The sequence below is a fragment of the Psittacula echo genome, assembly GCF_963264785.1.
Source record: "Psittacula echo genome assembly, chromosome: 3".
NCBI classification, from domain to species: domain Eukaryota; kingdom Metazoa; phylum Chordata; class Aves; order Psittaciformes; family Psittacidae; genus Psittacula; species Psittacula echo.
Genome location: NC_137736.1, coordinates 30,251,391 through 30,274,419, shown reverse-complemented (window position 1 = coordinate 30,274,419; position 23,029 = coordinate 30,251,391). Strand labels below are relative to the sequence as shown.

General features: G+C 36.6%; 1 protein-coding gene across 1 annotated transcript; it reads left to right on the top strand.

Moving 5' to 3' along the window:
• Positions 1-619: 619 nt before the first annotated feature.
• On the top strand, positions 620-21,125 carry CRYZL1 (crystallin zeta like 1; the record flags this gene model as incomplete). Its single annotated transcript, XM_080613896.1, has 12 exons — positions 620-685; positions 3,476-3,553; positions 4,099-4,171; positions 4,832-4,876; positions 8,783-8,851; positions 10,876-11,009; positions 11,802-11,913; positions 16,849-16,947; positions 17,693-17,814; positions 18,298-18,399; positions 20,261-20,310; positions 21,002-21,125. The coding sequence occupies 12 exons, from the start codon at positions 620-622 to the stop codon at positions 21,099-21,101; spliced, it is 1,050 nt and encodes a 349-aa protein (XP_080470022.1). The 3' UTR covers positions 21,102-21,125.
• Between the last annotated feature and the right edge of the window lie 1,904 nt (positions 21,126-23,029).

The following is a 23,029-nucleotide window of genomic DNA, read 5'->3' as shown; positions in this document are numbered from 1 at the left end:
TGCCAGAAGCAATATAATGGCTGTGTGGTTTTCTGCTTCTCTGGTCTCTGCTTTTATTTCTCTTTTAACTTGGAGACCTCTTCTTCTTACTTTGTTTTTTTGTTTTGTTTTTCTCTCCAAAAAGTTCTTGTTTGTTGAGGACAACACATGCCAGCTTTGGAGAGGAGACCTAAACCCCAAGCTGTGATTTTTAGTGAAGTTATACATAAAGGTCCTCATATTCCTGCTGGTTATATTGCTCTTTGCACTGCCTTTGTCTGAGCTAGTCAAATTGTATGCCTTCCAGCCTGGGTGGCAAACAACCCATCTGCTGCATTGGACCACTAATTGTTAAATCCTGTGTATCATTCATTGCCTTTTGCTGTAGATCCTCAGACCCTAAGATTTGCTGTATTACCATCAACAATACTGATGTAACCTGTTGCATGTAACACCGTATATTTTCCTTTGTCTGTTGATCTGGTTTAGATCTTACATATTCAAAGGACTAACAGGCCCTGTGTTGCTTGCAAACAATCACTGTTCTGCTTATAAAGTAATATAAAGCTTTAGTAACCTGTTTGCTTTATAGATACCGAATGTGTTACAGTTTGATTGCTGTATCTTTTTTCAGGTCACTATGAAGGCCTTGTATGGTCAGCAGAATTCACCTGGAGAGGAAATTACATTTGTCTTCCAGGAAAGAGTGAGTTCCGATCATAATAGTGCTATTAATCATTCAGTGGAAGAAGATAGTGTGGCTGAATACCACAAGGGAATTGTAACAGCTAATCCTTCCGTAGACTTAAAAAACAATTGGTGTAATCTTTGCACATACAGGCAGGTAAATGAAAGTAGGGGATGAGACAAGGGGTGTATTTTTGCCATCATCATGTAGCACTTGGCAAGACCAGTGCTAGATTTCTCGCAGTATTGGTGTCCATGTTTTAAGAACAAGTTTTGCAGGTGTAACAAATGTACCCTGGCTCCATATGGTTTCCCATCTCCTGGTTGGATTTTATGATCACTGAAAAAATAGAATTATAGCTTGAGAAAATTATTGTGTTTGGAGTGTTTCTACTGTTACTTTCTTCTTGCAAGTGTTTTGCCTGTAGTGAGGATTGAGATCACAGTGCAGCCTTATTCTCAGAGGCATCAATAAGTCTCTTTTGTCTAACCTACCTATTCTCCCACAATTTAAAGAAACAACAAGAAGGTAACTATTTTTCTGTCAAATTTGTCTGAAATTATTGTGCTAAGGGTCTTTGTCAGTTTGATGTAGGCATTAATTGGGGAAATGTGTATAAATGAGCTGTGGCATAAGCCTAAAATAGGATGTCAGTGAGTGTATATTGATGCAGTGTGGGTGTTGGAACAGTAGAAAAAACTCTTACATGGTTTTGAGGATGTGAACCTGTATTCTTTAATATAGGTACAAAATAAATTACTATAGATACCTATGTATACCTGTGTAATATAGATACCTAAATATGCCTATGAGCCATAAATGAAAATGAAACATTATAGTACTGGTGAGAATCTTGCTCGAGCAGTTTGTAAAGTCCCAGTAGTGAAGCACATCTAATAAACTGCCTGAAGAGAAGGATGCAATTAAATGGGTAATTTTGATATAACCAAGGTGCATATTCATGGAGCAGTCTTAGATCTACTTAAACTGATTATAGAATTGTCCTTTTGCTGAAAAAATGTGTTCATCTTTTAGCAGCACATTTTCATTCTCTTCCTTGTAATGGTTTTATGAGTCATGCAGCTGTAAGGTAAGATGGATCAGCTTACTTATCCAGGTGAAATCTAGCAGCCTCTTATAAGTTCATAACTTTATGGCTCCATGATTGCTAGCTCCAACACAAAAGAGGGGATAGGAATATGTAGATGTTGGCAACAAGTGAGCCAGGCAGCTCTGGTACAGTCTTTGGTAAGCTAAAGCAGATCCTGAAACTGCACTCATGTGCATAGACTTTGGCTGTCTACTTGCCTATTTAAATCTCTTCAGAGAGGAACTGATTCTGCAAGTGTCTGTGTAATGACCAGCGCTGTGGAATCCTCATTGTAAACAGAAATAAATACTGACAAAAGTGAGAGATAGGAAGCTAGTTGGCTGAGGAGACTTTAGAAGAACAGTCGGTGAATTAACAAAAAGTCGGTATCTTGCATAAAGAACTTTCATAGCAAACCTTCCTTATATGGTGCTTGTTTAATTGCTAAATTAACCAAGCACCATAAATTAAATAATGACATAGTTATGAAGGCAGGAGCCAGTTAACAGCACAGACATTACATTATCCCTTTTTTTTTTCTTAAGACTTATAGTCTTTTATAAAGAAAAGCAGCTTTATTATGTGCATTCTACCAAAAGCATAGGTCGAAAAGGCAATATAACCTTATCTTTATATATTACACAAGTCCTTTAAATTCTAGGTTCTGTGAGGTTTTGGTCTGGGGCTTGGGGAGTGGGATTGTTGGTTTGGGTTGGGTTTTTTGGGGTGATTTTTTTTTTCTGTTTTGGTTTGGTTTGGGGTTTTTTTGGGTTTTTTGTTTGGTTTGGTTTTTGTTTGGTTGTTTTGGGGTTTTTTTTACCAGAGATACAGTATTTATATTGTTCAACATTTTTTCTGTTGGCTTTTTTTCTGGCTTTTCTGCTTTGTGGAATGAAGAGTGAGAACTCATTTTGGTTTGTTTGAGAAGCAGGAGGTCAGTCTGGCAAAATGCCTTGCAGTTTTAAAGAAACAGCATGTGTTTAACTCAGCTGGGGTGAGAAAAAGTTCAGCTCAGTATTCCTTGGATAGAGGTTACTGTTGTGTTGCTAAGCCTAGGGGAAAAGCAACAGCTGTTTCTTTCGAAGAGTTAAAAAAAAAAAAATCAAAGAAATCTTAAACCCTTAAGAATACATCTTAACTTCAGAAGCAGAAACAAAGCACTCTCATGACTTTCTGGTGGCTTAACTGTTTAACTTCAACAGATGTCTACACTGCAGACTACAGTAGAACATGGAAATAACATGATTTTGCCTCCAGGACCTGACATAGCTCTTCAACAGCAGTATGGAGTCCGCAGTCCAGAACTCAACTTGGCTAATGAAATACTTTAAATTAGCAGTATTCACCTACTTAAAATAATTTCAGATATTAATCCTCAAACCAAAAGTTGAAATACTTAGGGGAGACTTCACTGACAGAACACTTTTCTGTGTGTTCCCAACCTGTGGCTGGGGGTTGGAACTGGATGACCTTTAAGATCCCTTCCAGCCCAAACCATTCCATGATTCTGTACTCAAAATGGTGTTGTAAATCCATTGTGATATAAGTTCTCCTTTAATTGGGAAAAAAAAAAAAAAAAAAAAAGATAAATTCTTGTTCTGACTACAAAACAATCTAAAACAAAGACTCTGTGGAAAAGTGCTTTCAAGAGCTTGAGAAAATCCTACTAGCACATTCATGTTGCATTGTATAATGTAACATCTGTAAATTTGTCCTAGGAAAACCTTCCTCCTACAAGAGACAATGATGTGAAAGTACAAGTTAGAGCATGTGCACTGAGCTGGATAGATACAAAGGTATTTGCTTATTTATATTTTTTTAAAAGCTAGAGCTGTTTACAGTTTCCACTGAAGATCTAAGCCAGGGCCCTGGCTGGTACTTGGCACAATTCCATTTATGCCATCTGAGGATATGGCTTTACTGCTGAGAAGGAGGGCACAGGATTGATGTGGTATTCTTGCCTATCTCTCTTTTATATCTCTCTAAATAAAAAGCACCTGTAATTTAGTTCCTAATTTATGGAGAAAGATCAGTTGTCATTTATGAGTTTTCTTACAGTAAATCCCTTTTATCATCCTCTGCATACTGACTTTAAGTCACAGTTTGGCTTGCCTGTTAATAACTTTCTGGGTTTATTTTTTTATATGCTTCTAAATTTAAATTCAGAAAATCAGTGCAAAGGTTTTAATATTGAATAAGGAATGTGTGTACTTTCTTCCCCCAGATAACATTTTGGTGATGGCCCAACTTCCTTACTGTGAATATCAGACACTGCAAGATGGTAATAAATATGCAAATTTCAAGCCTTAGTAAGAATGTTGTAACCATTATTTTCATTTAGCTTTTATCAGAAATTAAACTGGAGAAGGAGCGTCTACCTGTTGGTCGAGAAATTTCTGGAGTTGTATTGGAAGGTGAGTTTGTATAATTGCCTTGTGAGGGTATGAAGCAAGAATTAAGGTCTGGTAATCCAGAACAAATAAACATTGTTTGTATGATACTCCTGTAACAGTAGGAATTTCATGCTTTCTTCATGAGGCTTCCCTCAAGTCAGTAACGATCCTTAAATGAAAGTAAGGAAAAAAAAGAAACTGAATTGTAATTCCTGCATATCAATTTAAAAAAAAAAAAAAAAAAAAAAGAGAAAAAAGTGCATGTGAGCTTTCTAAATAAAATGTACAGAGATTTTAAGATCTCCCCTGCACATGCTGTAACAATCTTTATTTATAAAAATCATTCCTTGGAATAGTGAAGAAAAAGTAACAGTCAGGAATTTTGGCAGTGTTTCACTGGCATAGCCACCTTTGATGTGTAGTTTAAAGCCTGGATCTTTCAAAAACATGTACGTGTGTGTGCTTGCATGTAACTGTTTGTGGATGGGGTGCCAGACTTTAGTGAATTAAACATTTGGGTTTAGTATGTGCGTATTTAATAGGAAAAAAAAGTATCACTAGCAGGGTATATTTTTAGGTTTGTGAGCTAGTGATAAACAGTGCTTTCAAATGCATGTTCAGTTTCATCTATAAACATTTCTCTTCATGCCTTCCTTCCTCCTTTCATATATTCTTCATGAGTTGGAAGAAAGGTGACCTTTTTTCATCCCGATGATGAAGTGGTGGGTAAGTTAATGCTTTTTTGCCTTATCGATGAACACAGTAATCTTTTTATAATGAATGGCTGAGGTTATAATCATTGCTAAAGCTACAATTAGACATACAGTTTCAAAGATTCAACTAGTGTCACATGAACAAGCTCTTCCAAATGAGAATTCTATTCTAAAACTGTTCTCTTAAGGAAGCTTTTTGGTTATAAGACTGGAAGTTCAGGTCCCTGGCTAATGCAGTCTGTCATGGTCCTACTTCAGTCACCAGTAATACAAACGATAATGCAAAGTCCAGACTTGTATTACCTGGCTTCTTAAGAATGATATAAAAATACAATTTTGACTGCTAATGATGAATCTTTTCTTCAAGTGTACTGAAGACTGTTCAGTTTCTTCTAAGTCATGTCAGTTCCTGTTTGAATAAAGAAATGGAGTGGTCCTAGCTTAAATATGCAAGTAGGCTCACCAGTTCTGCTGGATTTTCTGAGTTGCCAAAAGCAATGTACATACGCAGGACTACATTTTAAAAGAAGCACTGATTCAAGCTGCTCATTTTCCAGACCCTTCATTTTTACTGCTTAGTGGAGTTCTAGAAAGTAGACTTGTTTCTCCTCTAACTTAACCACAGGGAGCCAATGCTTTTATGATCCTGCCATGACATTATTGTCAGAGAAGTGCATCAGAAAGGCAAGTGGTACTTGCTGTACTTTTTTCATTTGTTGTTTAAACAAACTTCCAGGTAAAAAATCAGACTGAAAGTGTTTAGGGCTTTTCTTTTCCTGGTCAAAATTTGGCAGACTCTTCACATCATTAGCTTAAATCTAATGGAATAAGATGTGTGGTTGTTACTATTTTTTCGCTACAGAAGGTGTAATCCTTACACTTGGGAATTAATATTCCATTTATGATGTACAGAAGAGGCTTTGCTTTGTATAATGAAGTAGAACAGTTATGGCAAGGCATTTTCTGGTCTTGCATATGAATTAACTTTGAACTATGAATAGTATCATTATCGTGAACAGTATTGCTCATTTGGTTAAATATCTCACTGAGATATGCTGCATCTGTTGAATATTTTTAAATAGTATTTGTGTTTCAATCACCTTCTGTTGCAGCTGAAGGAATACAGTTTCAGTAAGTAATTAGGGAAAAAAAGAAACCTTCTGAAAATATGTGTGGACCTGAGAGGTCATAAGTGACATCCAAAGTGTCTGTGGGAGGGTTGAGCTTTTTTTATGATTTAGAACTTTGTTCCATTCTTGTTAGTTCAAATATAGAATAAGTAGTTTGAATCAGCTGAGCTACTTTAGACTGAATCTCACATTAAGAGAATAGCATATCTACTTGGGTCATGAAAGAAGCAGATTCATTTTGTCTGAGAATTCCATTGTCTGTGTTTTTTATTCTTAAATAGCGAATGCCTATGAATGCAGGTACAGAAAAGTCAGAATTACGCATGGGGAAATAGGAAGATGAAGAAGTATTTTTAGCCCTAAAAAGAAAGAAAACCCACTTCTTTAAATACTGAAATCTCATGGCATTTACTTTCAAACAGCTGTTCAACCTTATGAATCCAATATAGACAAAAAATAGGAGTGAAAATTTCTATTATGGTAAATCTTTCCTAATGAGCATGCTTCTCAGGTACTATTGCTGTGAGTTTATATGTAGTTAATGAGTGAGCAGATCTAAAAGAAAATGAGTTATTGCCAAATGGTCTGCTTAGCTGTGTGTTTAATAATGTGAAACAGTCCCAAAATACCCAATTGTCAGGAAAGTATTTCTACTTGAATTTTACAAAAAAAGCCTGTCCTTTTATCAAAGGGTATAGTCCTGGTATATACTCCTTACTGAGTTTAACAGGATGGTAATATGGTTCTTATTTATGAATCTCTTCGTTTTTTGTGTGACAATAGTTCTGTGCTCACTGGAGTTTCCTGGTGTATTAAATCTGTTTCTAAAATCAGACCAGGGATTGTTTCTCACTTTCAAAGATTTTCTGATCCTTCTTTAATTTTCCAGAGGAGATTTTCTTGTCTATGTAATGTATTCTCTCATACATAATAGTTTGTTTGGTTAAGAAAAAATACGGTAGTAAAACCTCAGACAAGCCAAAAATCTTTTGGTTTGAGATACATTCTTGACTTCCTTTCAAAGTTACAGTCAGTTTTCTTTGTTGGTCTCAGAATCTTTTAGCAATCAATTATGCCATTTTCCTCACGAAAATAAGTGTAGGCAAAAATATTCTGAGAGTTAAATTAGCCACAAATATTTGGAGACATGAACCTAAATATAAATGTACCTACTTAGATTTGCTGGTGGCTAGCCACTTGCTTATCAGTTCTTCCAGATGCCTCATTCTTGAATACATAAATAATCAATGCATGAAAGCCCTACACTCTGTGGAGTATTTCTGGCAGATAAGGTGAAAAATCTAATTTTGCATTTGTGCAAATGCTTGATGCATGTAACATACATGTTGGAGCTTTTGTAAGCACTGAGAGGACAGTTCACAAGATGTCCTGTCTTTCCCTTAGTAGAAGGGTCATGTTTTTGTGAATGGTTTTAGAGACCCTGAAATCAATGTGAGTTGACAGCAATATATAATGACTCCTTGGAGGCTGTCTTGAGTGTTAAGAGATAATGTGACTTATTCCTGAACTTTTGCATCTCTCAAGAAAAGGAATCTCTTAATGAATTATTCATTCTGATTTGCTTTTTCTATAGTAAGATGTTAGAATGCTAACTGGTTTAGGTGCCAAGGCTACTTTAGTTTACTATAAGGAAATTTTTCTTAACATTTGAAATATGATATTGTATTAACCATCAAAAATGGAATGATGCTTTAGGATAGAAGAGGTATTTCTTAAGACATTCTTTCACAGGTTTATATTTATATGCTAAATTGAAGGATTAGAGAATGACCTAAGTTACGGAAGTAAGACAGAATCAATAGTGATGTTGTAAGAAAGTATGTTCTGTTCTGAGATTCTTGCCCTTCTTGCATTATTTCCTAATTGCACAATAGCTGGTATAGATAGCTACTTTAGACTTGGTATTATTTTTATTCTATAGATAAACCCTTGAGAAATCAGCAGATGTATACACGCACTGTAGGGTAACCATTTTTAATGGGAATTGCAAAAGCCTGGAAGTAGCAGCCAAATTTGCTGAGGATTTTATGCTGAAGTCCTTGCTTTGGTCTAAATGGAGTGTAGGAAGAGGGAAGAAAATACTGGTTTTACCAGGGATAGAGGGTACGTATATTTCAGAAGACTGAATGAATGCCAGAACCTACTGTTCATGAATCTCCTCCTTTGGCCAGTGCAGGAAAAAACATTTATGACCAGGATGGATTTTTTTTTTTTTTCTTTCAATTCCTCTTCTCTGTTCCAGCTTTTTAAAACTCACACTCATGCATTCTTGCTTGTTCTTCCTCTGCTTCTTTCTGTCCCTTTTTTCTGCCTTTACATGTAGAGGCACCAGGATGGAAGTATAGAGGTATCTGGAATGCGGCTTGGTTGGTGCCTGTCTGCAATACAGAGCTTGGTTTTATTCTTTGTTAGCCATGGCCCAGAGTAGAAATAGGAGCACTCATCAGAGTGAGAGCAGTGTGAAGTGGGTTCAGACATGACTTGACAAAAATGAAGTGTGCCAGTAGCAAAAAGCACTCAGTAGTGTCCCCATTCTTTCTCTTCCCAATCCCAAAATTTTGCTTGGAGCATCTTTGGAACCATCTTGTGCACTGCACCCATAGAGATGATAGGCTATTACCTTGCCAAGTTTTCTTAACCTGTCATAAAACCTGACAGGAGGGCAATGGAACCACAGCCCAAGCAGGACCGGCAGTTTCATTCGGAGCTTGTTTTGGTTATAATGTATGCTTATTTGAAATTTAAGGTCTATGTTCTTTTTTTTTCAGGAATTTTGCCCCTGGATTCTGAAGAGTCTGGTCTTTGTGAAGTTATTCTAGTTCATGAGCATTATTTGGGTAAGTAGTTCATATATCTTGCCAATATTTATATTTACTGTATCTTTAGACTTCAGTTTAGCTTTTCTAATAGGGAGTTCATTAACTTGGAGCTATGGGCAAAGTTGTTCTGTATAGCAACGTTCAGACATTGTGTCTACTCCACCTGTTCATAGAAACTTCGTATACTATGTACTCTCAAGGGATTTTTCTTTGCTGTTGAGATTGAATGGGTTAATGTTTTGCCTTAAACCAAACCACACAAGCTGCCTTTTTTTTTTAACCCCCTTGTAACTTCCGTTTTTGTTGCTCCATTGTCTTTCTACTTTTTCTTCACCTCATCTGTCACAAAATTAAGTAAGGAGACATTTGCTTTTTTTCCTCCCTTTGACCCAATCCAGGAATATCAGTTGTGACTGAACTAACAGATGGGATAAAATTAGCAGACTAGAAGGTGGGGAAAGAAATTTTCAGGGAATGAGGATCAGGGAAATCCTAGGATTGAAACGCTTTATTCAATTATTGTGAGCTTCCATTTTTCCCCTTTTTGGGCATAAAGTGCTTTAACGTGTAGAATACTAAATTTGGGAATCTCTGTGCTTTTCCCAACAGTTTGTTGTGTTATTTTGAACAAGCTAGTCTTTAGCTCAGATTAGTTGGTATTGTGTTTCTGTGCCTGTCCATGAATTCAACCTGCGTAATTAAAAGTGACTCCTCTGAATTTATTTATACCAAATCAGAATCCCTACGTTTACTGCATAAAATATGGTAAGATATCCTCTCCATGGTTTTTTAACATATATATGAGAGGTAAAGAAGTATTATTTATGTTGGCTTGTTTGAAGATGAAATCCTCCTTGACAGCTTCTGCAAAATAAGCATGGACTTACGGAGATGGAAAAAACCAAGGTTTACTCTTGCTAACGCTTTAAAGTACAAATGAAGCAAAATGAAATCTAGAGGTCTGTGCTGCCTTATCTATAGGCACAGTAACTATAGGCAGAAAATATTTCTATTACCTTCAGTAGTTTACTTTGTGCTAAATAGGATGAACTGGCACAAAAAGTGATGATGCTGGTGATGATCCCTAGAATTCTTTCCCAACACACTGATAAATGATCCCAGGTCATCACATTGCTCATGTTGTTTTATAGCTTACTTGATTCAGGCTACCCTGTCAATTCTAATGTTTAAAGTGACAGACCAAACCTTTCCACTATTTTCTTTGTAGTGTCCCTCAAGAGAACTGAGCTTACTTAGTTCAGTTCTGTGCCAGACTCTCAGCTGGGCGATGATGATTTCTAGCTTAGCATCCAAGTCTTTGCTAAATCATGTAAATTGCATACATGGAAAATGGTGTTTGAACTTGTGATTTCTATTTAACAGAGTACTTCATTAACATTACCTGCCTTCTAAGCTTGTCAGTAGAATAGGAAAATTCTGAAGCATCTTGTTGGTAGAGACAACAGAAAGCAGAGATGAAAAATAATGTTACCTTGACCTTCATCTCTCTTAAAATATGTTATAACCTGCATAAGCTCTTTGTACCAATGGATTATGAAGTAGATTGTAACCTATAGAGAACGAGAATTAGGAACTTGTAGATTGGAACTTGCATTGTATGTTTTCACAAAAATAACTCTGACACAGAAAAAAAGAGCTCCTCAGATCACTTCTATCAGGAGGTTCTGGTAGGAAGTACAAATCTCTCTTTTTTCCTGTTTAAGTACTGTGCTTGTATCTGAACTTGCTCACACGAGTGCTGCAAAAGCAAACTGATCATTCATGGAATAATAATTGCCTTTTTCCACTTTGACTCCGTGTAGCTGACCTATGACTGCCATGAGCCACAATATCGTAATATTGCCTTTGTGAAATAGATCATAATTACACCTGTAGATTATTTGACTTGTATAATTTTCCTTCATGTTTTAGAAATTGATGCAGTCTGAAAAATAACTGAGTGAAATATCAGGGACTTGCTGCTTTTTTTTTTTTTTTTTCCCCCATCTGTTTTTTGTTTGTTTGTTTTTTCCCAAACTTAGTTCGTAAACCAGAAAAAGTCTGTTGGGTTGAAGCAGCTGGGACTGTCCGTGATGGTGTCCGAGCATACACAGCTTTACACTACCTTTCCCAAGTCTCTCCTGGAAAAACTGTACTTGTAATGGATGGAGCAAGTGTAGGTAACAACTGTGCAATAATAACAATTTCAGAACAGAAAGATTACCTCTGCTGTAAATAACTGCCTTATCACCAGAACAGCTGGATTTCTTACAACATACTAAACTTATCAAGCCTTAAATGTTACTCTTGGCAGCACCCTTAACTTAATGGATTAATAGGAAGGGCCCTCCTATGTAAGGTAATGAGCAAAGAATATAGTCCTTTACATGTTGTGTGGGTAGTGAAGAGAGGTAGTTCTTTCCTGGTGTTTTATATTGACATAGTTTTACCTTAAGCCCTTAGGTATGACTGGAGGAAAGTGCCTTAATTTTTTATTACTTTCCCACCGCTTTTTAACTTTTCTTAGATATAAATAATTTCCTTTGCATTACTGCAATCTTTATTGCTAATGAAGATGTGAAGCTTGCCTCAGCCAAGATTCAATAATGTAAATGTGTCTGGGGCTTTTTCCTTGGTACCACTTCTTCCTTCAACAAGCAAGCCCAAAACTACAAGTTGCAATTGCAGCTACAGTACCTGTGTTAGTTAAAGTGGAACCTGAGATTCTCTGTTGAAGAAAAGAAGTAGTAACTAAAAGTTTGTTCATAGTTTTCTAGTCAATGAAAAGACTTTTTTTTGCCTCATTTAGAATAGAAGCAGATCTATGAATATTCAAAATCTTGGCTTAGATGTGTTTTATTAAGTTCAGTTTGGGATACTCTCCTGAACGTTCTTTGCAGTATAAACTTTCTTAAATGGCATCAAATTGTTGCTGTAAACAAATTCATCTACTTTTTTTGTTCTGCAGCCATTCGGGACAATAGCTATTCAGTTAGCACAACACAGAGGAGCTAAAGTAATCTCTACTGCATACAGTCTTGAAGATAAGCAGCACCTGGAGAGGCTCAGACCTCCTGTGGGTAAGTTACATTCTTCAGCACTAAAATTTATGCTGAAGAATGTCTCAAAATACCTTTTTTAGTCTAGAGACTTATTTCAAGTAGCTGCAAACTGAAACACAAAATTATAAATAGTCTAATGAAATAGTTTTAAAATTTGTTCTGTACTCCATAGGTATTTAATTTCTGGTTTAGGTGAATTTAATGGCATTTTTATTCTTCACTTAAATTGTAATGACAGTCTCTTCTTATTTTCTATAGTGCTTGAGTGCTGGCTTTTGGCCTAACTACTCCAGAAGTCTTTTTATAAACTGGTTTCTTGTGAACAAGAAGAAAGCATTACTAAAGCACCAGTATCACACTGTGTAATCTAGGTACCTGAGCCAGAGTTCAGATGTGATCACATACTTGAGATACGGTACTCATCAGACTCAGATTACTTCTAATAGTATTTTATCAAGCTGTATAGCGGCTCTGTTTCAAGTACTGTCATAACAGTAGCTGTTATGACAGGATAGTCAAAGTCTCTGCATTTTCCTGTTTCCTAAATGAGCTTTGCATTAGACATTAATACTTGCATTCATCTATGACTTTTTCCATTTCTTCTCTTTGATACTTAAGTTTGAAGGGGAAGGGTGGTGTCCCTGAAAGTAACAGTGCTATTTGGACTATACGAAGCTACTAGCATCCTTCCTGAACAGACTTTTTCTATTTTGATGCTGCAGAGTGGGGGAAAGTACAGTATTTCTTTATTCCGACAGTTTAAAGGATGACATTGCAAAGTCCAGTTTGATTGCAGCCTATGAACTTTTCTGTAGAAGGTTAAAACCAGTGTCTGTTATTGCCTCCTCAAAATGCAAAGAGTGTCACAGGATAATCACCAAGTTTATTTTTCAGTGTATGATTTTTGTTACCATTCAAAGAAGCATATGTAAAGAGTAGCTGTGTCTCTTGTAAGAATATTTTCTGGGGGAAAGCATTCTGTAGTCAGTTATCACATCAATGTACATTACAGTTGCAGCAATAAAAATATATATGGGTTAAGGAGAGATCTGATCAAAAAGTTAATATCGAGGTTAGCTATCCCTCATTCTGACTCCTTTCTCCTTTGTTTTGGGTTTTTTTGGTTTTTTTTTTTTTCACTTAATATTGTCAGCAATCTTTGCTTTCCAAATGGAGAATTAGAGCTGTTTTCAAATCTCCTCTCTTCTTAGGGACTCACTAAAATGAGGCACTGCTGATATGCAGGTGCACATAGTATTGTCCTTGTGTTCTCCCTTGCTGGCTCAAGAATAGTAAGCTAACAGAGGGGTGAAATAAGCCAGAGAGCTGCTCTTTAGACACAGAGAGAACAGAGTTCTTGTCAATTTTAATGCCTTTCTGGCTCCCAAGAACAGAACTGGCAGTGGAAGCACAGAGACAACACAGTGTGCAAATGCATTCTGGAGCTGCACGTTCACACGCATCTGCAGTGTTGGGGGGTGACTCACTTCCAGCCTACCAAGTGTGTATTTAGCTCTTCCAGTAGTGGCTTTGGAGTGCTGATAATGCAGCAGGAAGTGGAGTGCTGTGCAGAGGTTACTACACAAGAGCAGGGAGAAAGACATTTTTGCTGTCTGACCTTAACAGTTTTCAATAGGGAACTGCAAAGTTTTGTGCTGGGGATGTCATAATTTCCTCTAAGACCCGGCAGACTTATTTCTCTACATTTTTGTATAGCCTCTGAAAAGCTAGTTTTTCCTTATCTCAGAATTCTTTTTTACTGTAATAGTAGACATTACAGACATCAGAACATGATGCGTTTTTGTGAATGCTGCTATTATGTAGAGGTTTGTTATGCCAGCTGTTGCAGGGTGAAAGAGTAGATACAAAAGACCTAAAACTTTGCTTTTTAATAATTTTGGGTTGTATCTTGCTAATGATATGAAAAGTTTATTAGTTAAGAAAGGACTTTGCAATTTTATTATCATAATCCTGTCAGCACATATGAATATGACTTTGGGTTGCTTGGCATACTTACTTTTTGCTGGTGTTTTTAAGTTCTATGAATGTTAATACAAAATAAATGCTCTAAGTAATCCAAGCACAGCTAGCTAGTATCTAAGCTGGTTTCTAATGACTGTGTGTGGAGGCTTTTTCAGTTTTGTGCTTGTTTAGTGTTGGGTTCTTTGTTTAGCTTTTAGAAAGAGTTTGTCAGTTGTCAATGAGCAGCAGTTTGAGTTGTCGGTGTACAGCATAACCAGCTGCTTCATAAAATGGCTGAAATAACCATCTCTTGCAGTGAAAAGGCCATCACTTACATTGCTTATGTACATGCTTGCACTATAACAGTAGAAGTTTCATTTAGCAGTTTTCCAAATGTTTATGGAACATAAACATTAGGGTAAAAAATAATTGTATCTTTACTCCAAATAAAGAGATATAACCTGAGTACAGCATTAAAAGGAGAAACAGTTTGAGTGTGCAAGCAAAAGGCCACTCACTGTTCTTGTGTTTTTTGTTTTGGGTTTTGTGTTTTAATAAATATGATTCCAGTGCCTGAAATAGAAGTTCCTGTTACTGTTTAAGGATTTTATATTTAGGCCAACAGGGTGCGGTCCTTACATCTCTCTAGTAATCTCTGGAGTAAATATAATAATAGTATGAAGGAGGGGATTACAACCAGTTTTGAACTTTTAATGCCCATGTTTCAGACTAGAGACAGAACGTTACATAAATAATATGATGAGTTTCTGTTAGAAAACAGAAGGAAAAAATATATATGCATGCATATACACACATCTATTTCTTCTGTTCCCTAGGTCACCTGTTTTTGGGGGATTTTTCTTTCATTTGGTTGGGGTTTTTGTTTGGTGGCTTGGTTTGGTTTTTATTTCTTTTTCTTGAAAACCACTATTGAGCTTTCAGTGGATACGTTCCTGGTAAGAACTCCTTAGTGATTCCACGGCTTGAGCCTGTTCAGCAAACAAAATAGCAAATCTTAAATCTTTTGTGTGACAGGTTTTAAATGCTGTAGCTGAAATTACTGTGTGAGAGTGCACACTGGTAGCACATTGGGGAAATACTGATATTACTACTTCTCACCAACAGTGAAAGAGGAAAATGAAGCCTTTTTGCCGGTCAGAATAACGTTACTTTAAAAGTTGTTCAAGAAGAAACTGAACTAATTTAAAAATTCTTTGCAAGATATTTTGCATAAATGACAAAGGATTATAGAAAATTAGATTATAGTTTATTGCTCAGCCTTTTCCACAGTGGAGAGAGATAATTACAGTCTTTTGCTAGGAAGGAAATTGAACAGGATTTTGATGAGTACAGTTTAAACTACTGTTATTGACTCAAGTAACAAAACTGAAAATCTTTGCTAAACAGAAATCAGGAAATAGTCAAACTGATTAAACTATTGCCTTTTGGTTTGATAGTCAGGCTTTGAGTCTGTAAATCAGAATTATTCTCAGAAAGTAAAATTAGTTGCAGAAACCTTTTACCATGTCAAATTGCCATGTTAAGAAAAACTTTTTAACTTCTTGACTGAGAAACTAATAAGAAAATGATATTGTGGGGGTTTATTTGCATACGGGAAATGTGACTATCATTACTAAACTAATGTGACATCTGTATTAAATTATGACCATGTCTGTGCTCTTTAGCCAGATAGTTTGACTTCAGTGAAAAAACTGAATGATTGACCTAAAAATCTGAACGCATCTTACGATTTGTTTGGAAGGGGGATTAAAAACAAACCCCAAAGCATTAACTGAGCATTTGTTAATATTCTTCTTAATGACTGGTTTCTTATCGTTTTTCTTCTCTTCTTCCTTCCCACCCTTTTGATTAAATTCAAGAAGGTGTACGGCAGCCTTTAGTGGGTAAGTAAAGATTGCAAATTTGAGTTTAATTCATTGTGCCTTGGAAATGAGCTTCTAAATTTGACATTGTTTCAGTTATCATTTTGCTAAGATGTGTTTGGCCTGTTTAGTTTCTAATGTTTGTTTTACCTTATAATTATAAACCAAAACTAAAGACCTAAAAACCTTAGCTTCTACTTCTCTGCCCTAGTTATTCCTGATTCCCTGATTTATCTTTATAACCATCTATAAGTATGGTATCACAGATATATGAGAAGAAAATGTATTAGTGACTTTCAGTTCAGAAATATTTCAAGAAGAGATGTAAATACTTTTATCTAAATATTTATGACCCAGAGGGCTATTTAGAGGTTAAAAACATCATGCACGAAGTAATACATTAATGAGCTTATCCATGCTGTGAGATAAGTAATGAAGTTACTAAGCATTATTTTAAAGAAAAGATGGATATAGTAAGAATAAAAGACTTGCTGGAATCCTAAGAAAGGTCAAGTCATTGCCTCGCAAGTGGCTGAATTTCTTACGGTTTTACATGTTCACTTCTGACTTGCACTGTGAAACAGGGCTCCATACCAGAGAGAACAGGTTTTTGTTTCCCTCTGTGATATGGAAGCAAGAGAAGAGCTCTGCGAAGGGTGAGCAGGAAGTGGTGGGGTTTATGGAGGATAAGGGAAGAAAACAATGATTGGAAGACTCTTCCAAAGCATTACTGCTATGGTTATTTGATAGAAAACTTGAAAGTTGGGAGATGTGAAATAAGATTCCTCCTTATCTTTTGGCTACTCTTTTGCTTCAATAACATGGCTAGTCCCTCCAGAACTTGCTATTTTTGAAGGTGCTTTTGGAAAAATATAGCAAATATTGAACTTACAGAAGGATTTCTAATTCTCATAATGCCATACTTTATTCTTTTTGGCCTAAACAGATTTGTGAGTTTGATTTCTGCATTAAGCTAAGAGCTATTTAGGTTTTCTTGACTTGGCTGCAAACTTGCTTGTAATACTTTCAGTAACTAGAAACTTTGTTCTGCTCTGAATCTAAACTCTGCATTTTTATTGTAGTTAACCAAATGTGCTGCTCTTTCTAGCTCGTGTGATAGATGTGTCAAATGGCAAGATTGATGTGGCAGAGAGCTGCTTGGAAGAGACGGGTGGCCTAGGAGTGGATATTGTTCTGGATGCTGGAGGTATGCAACAGATGAAAAACTGGTGTTCAGAGCACTATTAGGTGGTGGTGGTAGCAGTAGTAGAATTTCCAGGTAATGTACGTGGAGGCTGCATCACCTCGAACAATTACATTTACTTGCTTGTTCCTATGCAATTTCACGTACATATCTTTATTCAATAGGTTTGCTTAAGCAAGATCTCCTTAAGATCTCCTCATATCACCCTCTAGAGGAAGTGTCTGATACTGTCAGTCATCTGCTAAATTTGTCTGAATTTTTCCTGTATTTAAAACTGAAAAGGAAAAAAATGTGTTTAAAGAGTACAGCTGTGACATCATTGTTTATGTTACCTTATTTTAATACAAATATTATACCACAGTTGCCAGTACTGTCAGCCTGTATTCTAAAGCAGCCATAATAGTTGAAATTTCTGGTTACTATTTTTAGCTGAAATAATTGAAGAACTTCTTAGAGTTCCACTGAAATGTGTTAAAAGTAATATATATTGAATTTCCTAAATCGTCTACTTTCTCAGATATTCTCATGTGACTAACGGCATAATCTACTTGTAGTGGTGCTCCAGACAGGTGTCTTTCATTGGGTGTATTCATGTGCATATATTCCATCTCTTTTGTATCTGAAGACATAGGACTGTAAAGAATCCCAAGATAATGTGTTTTTTAAGTACAGGAAGAGATGGCTGTTTCATTCTGAACCAAATTTTCTTCTGAGCTGAAATGAATTTTGTTCTTTCCCTTCTCCCCAGTGAAATTATACAGTGCTGAAGATGAATCAACTTCAAAATCACAGTTGCTGCCTCATAAGCATGATATCATAACTCTTCTTGGTGTTGGGGGACACTGGATAACAACAGAAAAAAATCTTCAGGTAAAGATACTGTATCAGAAAGTTAGTTTGTACCACAGTACATGTATGGATGTGTCTCTGAACTTCAGTCATGGCCAAGTGGTTCCCCACTGGTAACACCATCACTTTTCACTGAAGAAAATTTTCACATCCAGAAAGTGGGAAGTAGACAGCACTAATAACATTTTTTATTTTCCTTTGGGACAGTTTTGGGGCTGTCTTCTTTGAGATGATAGTAAGCTATGTTAATGGCTTAGCTGTACTGACAAGTTTAAAGGACCTGTTTTGTTTGGCTGAGTGTATTAAACTGCTTGACAAGACAGAAAAGTATCATAAATGATACAGCTTTAAAAAGCTGTAAATATCACAAGTTTGCTAAGTTTTAAGTATGGGCAAAGGGTGGTTCGTGGGTTTTTTTTAACCATCTGTATAAAATAACTATTTATCCCCTATTTTTATATAGGAAAACATAACTAAATAACATTGTTCTTCAATTTGTTATAGCTGGATCCTCCAGACAGCCATTCCTTGTTTCTTAAAGGAGCTACTGTCTCCTTTCTGAATGATGAGATATGGAACTTGTCCAATATACAGCAAGGGAAGTATCTCTATATCCTTTCGATGGTCCTTTTGAATACTGACTGCTGATACAAGTGGATGGAAATACAGCTGAGAAACCAACTAACAGATTTTCTTCTACTCAGTCACATAAGGAGAGGCATAAAGGTCAGCACAGTTAAGCTTACAGTGTAACTGAAATGTAACATTCCTTATGTTTTAAGCTAGCCTCTGCATTCCTTCTAAGTATGTGTCTCCACACGCTCCATTAAAAGCAGTGCTGAAATAGAAAACACGCATCCTGGAGAAAATGCAGTATTTTGGTTTAAGATTGACCCCATTAGTTTAAGATTTGATTCTGTAAGTTTTTATATTATGCATATGATATTTTTGATTTTAATTTTTTTGTTCTTTTGGGCAGTAAATGCATCATCCATAAATATGAATGCAATCAGTTTTACTGAAAAAGTTAAAATATTTTGTTTGCATAACCTTTTCCTTATTTGTAATGTACAGGTTGCCCAGGGGGGTTGTGGAGTCTCCTGCGTTGGAGATATTCAAGGCCTGGCTGGACAAGTTCCTGTGTGATGTACTCTAGGTTACCCTGCTCTTGCAGGGGGGTTGGACTAGATGATCTTTTGAGGTCCCTTCCAACCCTTGGGATTCTGTGATTCTGTGCATAAAATCTATTGGGCAAAGATGTGGGTGTGGGCAGAGGAATGCCTCCTTCATTTGCATTATGTATTACCTACATTTGGTCTTGGCAGCTGGACTCTGAGCTTTCTACTGGCATGACAGTTTTCAGTGGATCACTTCAAGTACTGGGAGGTTTTTCTGTTTATGGCTTTAAGGACCCTCCCTGTTCTTTACTGCAGTGCAGACTGAGATCTGCTGAATCACTTTTGCAGTTTAGCAGAACGGCAGAGGCAGGTGAGGATTAAGTCATTATATTTGTGAAACAGCTAACTGTACTGCAAGGAGGTCCCCCCTCCTCCGCTAAACTGCAAAGTTCCTTAGGCAAGGTCAGGCACACTAAGTAAATATTTATAGGATGCAGGTTATCAAGAATCAATTTATCATTTGGTATTTTTGTTGAATGCTTACTGAGTAGTTATCCACATAAAAAGTAAGCTGACTAAACTGTAATATTTCTTCTGTTGTCTCCTGGGGTATCTTTCATAACAACAGCACATTTTATCACAACAGGCTTTAAAGTTGAAAAGAAAAATCTGGTTTAGGTTTGGGGGTTTTTTTGGATCTGTGTATCTTGTGAAATTCTTGAGCATATGGCATTAATAACATCTGAAGAAAACACAAGGTGATTGCTTCTTAAAATAACTTGAGCTTCAAATATTAACCAGATTGCTCTAAAAATGGACATTAATTTTTGAGTTTCATATAAAGACTAAATACAGCCTCATCTCTTGCTTTGCCATGAATGCTAGTCATTAACTCAGAGATCCCTTACAGATGCACAGTGCTGCTCCATGCATTTACAGACTCGCTGTGTTCCAAACTTCCTTTTGATTTTCACCTCAGATGTCTGTATGATGAGTACGGATAGTTAATTGGTACCAAAGTCTGTCCTCTTCATTCTACACAAAAACCACAACTGCCATTCTGATTGACGAACTTTGAACTAGTGTGGGCTGCATTTGTCAGTCTTAACATTTTTGCCTTATTTTTTTAAGTTTTATTTTCCATATATCATTTCTGTTTACTGTTTCAGGAAAGGAGGCTTCTGATATATAAGCAAGTGCATAAAGGTGATCTAAAGACTGGCATTAAGGTTAACTTTCATTTTTGCCTTGATCCTGGTGGTTTTGTATCAATACAGGGCTCTTGCCAGCACACATGATTATGGAAAGATTTATCTGTAGATACGTTGTTACCTTGACAGTCCTCTTAGCTACCCATCTTAGAAGATATAATGGAGAAATTATCAAGTAGCATTTTCAGGTGAGATGTGATTTGGTTTTTTATTATTTTCTTTCTTCTTTTAATGAAATTCAGCATTAGAGTAGAAAACTCTTGCCAGCACTGTACCACAAATTTATAGGGGGATACTCAGGAAAAGATGCCTCACATAGTTTATATGGAACACTTTATGGTCTATTTCTGTTTGTAATACAGCAAGCTAATGCACAAGGAGGTTGGGTAAATCCCATGATTATGCTGTATGTCAAAATTTAACAAAGGCCGCATATTCTTTTCTTGGTGGAGGAAGAGCATGTATCTTAACTGCTCAGCAACATGTCTGACTAAAAATGGTTTTGGCTGTAAAAGATGATGGCTCTAATACTCCTCTGAGAAGAGTAACAGCTTCACTATGTATGAAGACTCCCATAATACAGTAGGAATGGAAGATCCTTTACCTTTATGCAGGATGACTGCATTGCTGTTGAGCAAAAGCCTCACCACCACCACCTGCTTTTTACCCCTTAAGAAGGATATCTTTTCATTAACTTCTCTTTTCTGTTTGCTTTTGGGCTCTTCCCTTCTTTAGTGAACCCAAGGAAAGCTATAAAACTTTTATTTTGTTTAAGGAGTAAAGTTTACATAGTGAAAGTAAAGTCTATAGCAGTAGTCCTGCAATATTGCTGTTGATCTGAGCATGCTCACCAGGCACTTCTGACATGTTCCATTTTAGGCCTCAGCTGGATGAACCGATCCCATTGTATGAAGCCAAAGTTTCTATGGAAATAGTTCAAAAGAATCAAGCAAGAAAAAGACAAGTCATCCAGTTCTGACACACACAATTTCCTGAATTCTGAGCCTGTGGAAGATAAAGAAATGTAATGTATTTGAGAAGTAAATTTGTGTACACTTTCAAATAATTCTGTAACTGGAATTTGGATCTTTTGTCATGAGACTCCTGTGACTTTCAAGTTTGGGGTTTTTCTTTCATTAACTTGAGCAGAATGTTCCCATCAGCAAATTCTAAAGAGGCTGTCTTGACATACAAATCTTGTCTGCCCTGCCCCAATTACAAATGTCAGTAATATCTACAGGCAAACTCAGTTGCTGTTGTTTTTCAAACATAAGAAATAAACGGGAAAAAAAATAAATCTGGTGAGATTTATTTGTCCTCCCGTCTCCAGCCTCTACTAATAGTCACCTTTATATTTACCTTTTTCTTTTGACTGCATTGAGACTGAGCACTCTGTGGTACACTTAGTCTTTAATCCACATTTAGAATTATTTAATTGAAAGACAGGCAAAACCATCAGAATTGGCAAAGGATGCTAGAGGGGAAGGATATGGTACTGACAGGAAGAGTTCCCCCCCACAGGTGATTTTCTTCATTTTAGCAACCAGGGAGTAAACCCAGTATATCTAGAATCCATAAGCTGAAACAATTGTGCCATTCAGATGTTTGAGGCACTTTATGTATCCAGTCAGAGTAATGTTATCTTTGATATCTTTCCATTAAGACCTTCCTATGCTGTACACTTTTACTTTCCTTCTTTTAACCATTTTCCTATGCCTACCATTCCAATGGCTCAGATCTGTTTATCCAACATTCTCCATTACCATGAATCATCTGTAAATCAGCAAGGGAAAGAACTGTATCAGGGAAGGAACTGGAAATTAGTAGGGAAGGAACTGCTGGGTTTTTTTCTTCAAAGCATGTGGCTTTCTACTTGCTCTTATTTGAGAGCAGAACTACTTTTTCTGTTCAGCTGTGCTGTTCATTTTTGCTGTGTGCGTAGCTCAAGCAATGGACGCTAGCACGTCTAAAGCATGTGAATCCCAGATGTTAGTTTGACATTCTGAACCTTTGTACCCAACTACTTGTTTTTTCCTGTTGTTGTTCATTTTTGCTTATATAGTAAAACTATAGTTTGCAAAATAATAATAAATAAAATAAATAATAAAAAATAGTTTGCAAAATAAAGTAGATCAAAGGAAGCAAAGGTAAGAGTTAAAAATAAGGTTTAATAAAACAGGATAAAACTGCAGGGGAAATATTTTTATAGTATATAATTTTATTGGATCTTTTGTCAGTAGATATGTTGTTCCTAACTACATACATAAATGTCTTTTGAACTCTACATATGATGGACTAAGGCTAGCTGTTTCTGAACTGGTCTTGGTGTTTCAGCTGGATCAGGTTATGAAGCAAATGTCTCGTTGTACTTTGGGTGTTAAACTGCCTATTGGTCCATTTGGCTTAGCTGGCTGAGGTGTGTCAGCATTTTCTAATGCTCTTTAATACTGCTAGCTCTAGAGCTGTGTGTGCTTGAACAAGAGGGTTCATCAGGCTTCCTAAGAAACTGCTTCCTCTTTCACACATCCCTTGACAGAAGAGAGCAGAAAGTTGTTTTGAGGGTAAGAACGAGGCTCCCCAACTCAGGGGACAAAGGCTGACAGGTTCCTTTGTAGCTTTGACAAGAAAATGGCATGTGCTTCGTGGCTGACAGCCACATGAAGCTGCCCATGGTCTCCTATGGTGCTGATAATGGTGAGAGGCATGCCAGGAGCTGTGCCAGCTCAGGCTTTTGCCCAGGTTAGGCCAAAGATGCTTTGGCTCTGGTGAGCCCGGGCCCCACAGAGCCAGATGATGTTCAGTGAGACACAGACTGCCATTAAGGGCAGCCATGTGTCTTCAAAACGAGCTTTGTGTCAGGATTATATCAATAATCCAGCATTAGTTTATTTAATGGCCTTCAGAGTT